This window comes from Agelaius phoeniceus, chromosome 5 (genome assembly GCF_051311805.1).
Source record: "Agelaius phoeniceus isolate bAgePho1 chromosome 5, bAgePho1.hap1, whole genome shotgun sequence".
Classification (NCBI taxonomy): Eukaryota; Metazoa; Chordata; class Aves; order Passeriformes; family Icteridae; genus Agelaius; species Agelaius phoeniceus.
This window is the reverse complement of record NC_135269.1, coordinates 39,300,468-39,306,732: the sequence shown is the minus strand read 5'-3', so window position 1 is coordinate 39,306,732 and position 6,265 is coordinate 39,300,468. Positions and strand designations below refer to the sequence as shown.

The 6,265-nt window shown below is 42.0% G+C and overlaps 1 protein-coding gene across 1 annotated transcript; it reads right to left on the bottom strand.

Moving 5' to 3' along the window:
• Positions 1 to 3,929: 3,929 nt before the first annotated feature.
• IL22 (interleukin 22) lies at positions 3,930 to 6,004 on the bottom strand. Its single transcript, XM_054632389.2, has 5 exons — positions 5,810 to 6,004; positions 4,969 to 5,034; positions 4,732 to 4,875; positions 4,455 to 4,520; positions 3,930 to 4,043 (listed from the first exon to the last, which is right to left on the bottom strand). Exons 1-5 carry the CDS (start codon positions 6,002 to 6,004, stop codon positions 3,930 to 3,932), a joined length of 585 nt encoding a protein of 194 aa, XP_054488364.1.
• Positions 6,005 to 6,265: the final 261 nt, after the last annotated feature.

The window sequence follows — 6,265 nt, the reverse complement described above, 5'->3', positions numbered from 1 at the left end:
TTCACTTGCATTGCTGTTTAGCACTTTTGTTAGTGGTGAAGTTCATACAGTTAATCTGATAATGTCTGCAGTGTTAACCAATGCAAAAGGTGTCACAAATGGATATGTGCTATGAATCATATGTAAGATTGCACCCAGAAGCACCACCAGCCTTGACATAGTCTGTATTTAGTTACCTCACACAAATCTGACTTTCCAACAAACATTCTTGAATGTTTGCTAGAAATAGAATCCTGGTCTGGATCCCTGGAGAGATTGCATCACTTTCCATCTTAAATATGTTATTCTATGTAACTTTTTTTTTTTTTTTTTTGGATAGTGGCCTGCCAATAATACCCAGGGTCCCACAGAACTGCATTGTAGGTTTTTCCTTCTTTCTGTGGTCATTACCTTGACTGAAAAGTTTGTCAGGCATTTACTGCTGTTCACTGCAGTGCATACTTCCTCCAGAGCAGTTAGTTGTGTAGCAAAGTGTGCTTTAAAGCACAAACAGACATAATCACATGCCACTGATTTATGAACAGGGTAGCTTCAACATCTTGCATTGCCTAGAATATACTTACAGCAGCAGATTGGAAATATTAACCCGGTATTATTGTAGGTCACTTGGGGAGTATATATTCACACATTGAATATCTAAATCTCTTAAATGAGTAACACTCCAGGCAATGTATTTAAGACATGTTTCTTAAACTGTCACCAATACTTACTCAGCAGGATGTGGAAACTTCTGTTTATGCTTTGGGTTCTTCTCTCTTCACAATATGACATTTCAGAGGCAGTTTTATAAATGTTTTACAACTATCTGTGTAGGGAAAAAAAGTGCCTGTTCTGGTCACCTAATGTAAGAGAAGGGGAGGAAGAGTCAATGAAACGCAAATTTGACAGTAGAGTGGTCTGTGAATTTTTGCCCACGAAGAGGTCCTGCAGTCCCTGTAGTGGAGGTGTCCTCAATGTGGAGCAGGTGCTTTCCCTAAGGTTGCTAGTCGAGGATCTCTGGGAATTCCAAACAGTCCGTGACTTGGAGGCAGAAAATGGAAATTAAAATAGGGCAACGGGAATCAGAATTGCATGAATAATGGAGTTTCTCTTTGGTGGCCCAACCAGAAAATTAAGCCAAAATTATTCATTTTGTGTAGGCTCAAAGCACTTGTCCAACTCAAAATGAAACAGCTCATTTTGCTTCCAAATCTCTTTTCAACCTTTGAAAGAAATGCTCATAAAATCGAAACACTAACTATTTAGAAAATGTCAGAACAAAATATTTCAGCAATATTTTCCTTTTTTGAGCTGGAACTATTAACTGGATTAAAACCCAGCTTGCCTGACTGAAACTACATTTTTATTTTCTTCTGATCAGTAATTGTTTGTCCCAGACATTTCCTCCATTTAAGGGAAACCTACTCTGACTTCTACTTCCTTTGTTCAAAACTGACCATCACCACCATCCTTCACACATCCTCAAGTCACACATACCCTGAAAGAAAACCTGAGAAGGAAATTCTACAAATTTTGCTGTGTGGCATTTCCAGGGCTCCAGCTCATGAGGTTTCTGTGGTAGAATCTTCCAACTGGTGGCTTTTAGGTTTGGAGAAGTTAATAATTAGTCAACTTCATTTTTACGCTTTTGTGGACAAACAGATTTTAATCTGCCCCAGTGTGGAAAACTTGAGACTGATTTGACATTTCTAGGTAGGGTAACTCGGTAAGGACAGTGTAGAAGAGACCTAAAGGAAGCAGAAGAAGGAAATAAGTTATTCATCCATTTGTGAAGCGATTTTATCAACAAGGAACAGCATGTATGTGGCTCATGGTCTGGCCTTTATTTATCATTAAGGAACAAAACAGGTACTTTTAGGGTAAAGCTGTGTTATCCTGCCCAAAGCCACAACCTTTATTACCTTCCAATGCAGACCAGGAAAATGACACCTGTATAATTCCTCTTATCCTCCACTGACTGTAAAGGGAGACAGATGTAGTTCTAGGAAAGACTGTGTATGTCAAAGGTCAGTGAAGTGAACTATTCACTTGGTGTTTAAACTCCCTTCCTTTGCCGTCAGTTGTCACAAGTTTGAATGATAAGAGAAAGGATGCTGGCCAATAGCTCTTGACAGCATCATTCCTTATCCCAGAAGAAAGGAAATATATACCAAACTGAATATATAATAAAGGTTAAATCCCTGAAACTGTCATGCAGTACCAGATCCTGGCTGCCTGTCATTTATGGGCCACTTCTGCCTTGACTGTGAATAGCCATGTAAATCATGTCTTGTGATATGCAAATGAAAGTGTGGGGAAAAGTAAGCCATGTTGAATGAATCTAGTTTGACCGGTAACAGGCATCCATCACCCAAATGGATCATATGCTGGTCTAATATGTGATTTCCCACAAGAAAGTGCTGTGATTTCAGTTCACATAAACTGTGTTCAAAACAGGTACGGATGGATGCTTTTAAATCCATCTTTAGTTTGCTCTGCCTCAGGGGCAACATTTTTTAAATGTAGACATGATACTTGTTGCCCTGATGAATAAATGGTAAGGCCTCACTCAAGAACACTTCAGCAGTTGCTGGAATCTGCTATTACATATTTCTGATTATTTGGATGCTTTTCACCCTTTAGGCTTGGTCCAGTCACCATTTTCCCTGGCTACAGCAGGGCAACTCTTTTGTCTTTCCAGGAGACATTGCTGAAGGACATGACAGGATAATGACAGACTAAACAGTGCTTCAGGGACTTGGGGGGTTTTTCTGCCTTGGAGTTTGTGTTGAGAATAGGCACCAAGCATTCTCTTCTGAAGGACTCTCAGATCCCTGATGCTGCAGAGCACCATTTGTGCTCAGTATGCTGTGGATGGGCAGTGGGAACGCAGAGCTCTCAGTTTTCATTAGCAGCTGCTGCCTGTTTGTCTCTGTGTCATCTGGCCCATGGGGACAGTTTGGGACTTTTCAGCAGCAGCTATTCAAGGAGGGATCTTGTCTCTGTATGTACCGAGGCAGAACCAGTGAACCAAACCAATGACTTTCAGGAATGATGCTATTTTTCCTACCATCCCCTACAAGAAAGGCTGACTGACAGGCTGCCCACTAAGCCCTGGCCTGTGAGAAGCCAGAATTTCAGGCTTATGGTGAAGAAGCATAGCCCCAGGCAGAGCTTGCATCCTTCCTGGGCACAAGAATACAGCCACTGGTCCAGCAGCTCCACAGGTGCAATGTGTGTCATCTCCCTTGTGTTTGAAGAAAAGACAAAAAGCTCTGCAAATGGCAATATTTGAGGACCAAAATATTTATTATAATAAATTAAAGCATTTATAAAATGTTCCATCTGCATATAAATATCACACAGCAGTGTTAATTTCTGGTAAAGCTTCATAAATACATTTCCTTGTATATTTTTCAATTAATCCATATAAATAAAAGTATTTTATAATTATTACCTTAAAATAAGTTACAATTAAATACAAATGACAAAAATTATTTCTGAAATAATCTGAAATACCAACTTTTCAGGCAAAGGTCAGAAGGGGGCAACATATGCAAAAGAGATTTCCAACTAGGAGGCTCAAAATATCCTGGCTAAAACATCACATCAAAACATCACTGCCTTAAACAAAGCTGATTCATAGGTGTCAAATTTCAGTGTATAAAAGACAGAAATGATTGCCTCATTCCTATGGGGACGAGGAGGACAGAACAGTGCTTTCAAAAATAAGTAATGCCCTGCATTTCAATCAAGAGGAAATGTCCTGGAGTTTTCATTTTCAAAGAAGGCAGCAATATCCATCCTGTCTCTGCCCACTTAGTTTTCTAGTTTTGACACAAGTGAAAAATATACTGCATCTGGGGGAATGGACATAGTTGCAGCTAATTAATTTGAGTTATTGCAAGAGATCTGCAGAGACATCTCTTCAAGCCTGATCCAGAATTTTTTCAATTTTTCTTCTTGTTCCCTCCCTTCTTTGGGGCATCAGTACAGGCATTTTCCATGTAGTCAAACAGTAAATCCAGCTCTCCAATGGCTTTAGTCTTTCCATTTTCTCCCAACTAGAAAAGAGCAGAATGCAAATCTTAACAAATAGGGGTTTTTTTTTTGAAAGTTGAAATTAGGATTGTCACAGAAACTGAATCAATAATTTACTTTCCTAATTCTCTTACACAGTTCTGCTAGTGTCATTATATCATAAGATATAAACTAGTTTGTTCAAATCTAGACTAGCATATAAGTTTCCTAAAACCTAATTTTTTAAGGTTTAAATTCCCATAACATGTGCAGAGAGCTAACAGGACAAGTGAGGGAGGGCTAGAAGGGGAAATACCAATAATCTCCTATTTAATGCCCTTGTAGGCTTCACATCCTAAATAATCTCGAGTTTGTTTCATAATTAGGTCAACCTTAATCCAGCTAAAGGACTGTGGTTTGAAACTGCTTTTTCTTAATGTCTGGGGAAAATGTACCTGTTCCATTTTGTTCTTCATTTGTTCCAGGTTATTTTCAATGTGGTCTCTCTTTCCTGAGAATTGCTAAAAGAAAGGAAACATCAGACATAAGATGGACAGCTATATGCAGCGATGTACTATTTTTTTCTTTTTCACACCTTTCTATTAACTCTGACTTTCATATCTTTGATCTGAGGTTTCCTTTCATATCACTGCCTTTTGACACTGCTTGTAGCATTCTGAGATTTAGGAGCAGCAATGAGAGTCGGAGGGAAAGAAACCCAGTGTTACTCACACAGCTGCTCAGCTCTGAGGTAAGGGATGCCAAGAACTGTGCCACCTCCTCAACATGAGGGTACTGGCTCTTGACTTCAGTGAGGAGAACATCTTTTACTACGAGCTCCACAACCCTCTTCATCATGTAGCAGCGGTTGTTTTCCTATGTATGAAAGTAAATCAATGTTAAATCAAGGCAAGAGATCATAAGTGCTGCAGAGGGATACAGAGAACAGACTCCTCATGTAAGGCTTACCCTGATATTAACAAAGAGCTGCTGCCCAATCAATCTGTTGTCTGTGTCCTTGTCTGAGGCACTGGCCTGAGAGGAAAAAGGAAGAGTCAGGTGGCGTTGGGAACCTTACTGAAAAATTAATAATAAACCCAGAAGTTTTCATCAGCAATGAAAGTGCAGGTGAAATGAGGGAATGGACACCACAGTCTGTTACAGGTAGATAAGCTTGGACATCATGCCTGTTTCTCCCCTCAGCTGGGTGAGATTCAAGGTCAGTATCACAGGAAAATAAATAAGCTGAGGTCTGAACTTGTATCCCTCAGTTAAAAGTCAGAAGTCGTCGTGGTTATGGGTGACTAAACCAGATACTGCAGGTGGCCGACCTCACAGTGGCCCACAGTGCTGCAGGGAGGTGCTCGATGGTGTGCACCCAGGGACACCCACCCATGGCAAAAGCAGCCAGGAAACCTGCCCTGGCAGAGCACTCTAGGACACCTGAGCATCTGCTTGGCTGTGACTGGAGTCATGGACAGGCCCAGCTCCAAATGGCCTGAGCACACTCAGAAATTTAATGTCGTATTTCACAATTTACCCACTTTGGCAGCAGCTGCTTGACAAGAAGCAGCTGTGCTGTTCCAGGGGCTGCCTTTCCCTTGGGGAGCAGCAGGAGGAGAGGCAGCAGCAGCTTCCCCTGCCTACACAGCCAGCAGGCAATAGACCTGCTCCACACACCCAACCTCTGCCTTAACTGCAAATCCATTGGTTTTTTTCAGGGGAGAGAGGGAGGAATGCCAAAGGCTAGAGGCACCAAGAGAGGAGTAGGTCCTCAGATCCCACCATGAAGAGCACACAATGACTGTACCGTTTTGGCCAAGGTGTAGGTGCGATTCCTGATGTAGGGCTGCTGGAAATGGATCTTCCTGAGCCTGCAGGCATGATGGGCACTGGGAGCCCCTTTCAGAGGCAGAGAGCTGGTGAGAAGAAGAGGCAGACAGCAACAGCAGCAGAAGAACATCCATGCTGGGAAGCTGTTGGCCAAGGTGTGCAGGGAGGCCATGGCTCAGGGTCTGACAGCGTCTGTCCCAGCGGCTGCAGAGCGGGCTCAGCACTGCTGAGAGGAGACAAGGCAGCGTTAGCACCAAGGAGAGCGGGTCAAAGTGAGAGCAGCACAAGGGCTGCAAGCCTTACCTTTGCTGTGATTCTTGATGTGCTCTGCAGGAGGTGAGCTGCACCTTATATAGGGCCACCAACGTCTTTCTCAGCTTTTTTTTTTTGGGGTACTGGTGGTGAAATAAAAATGACATCAGCAAGTCTCTTA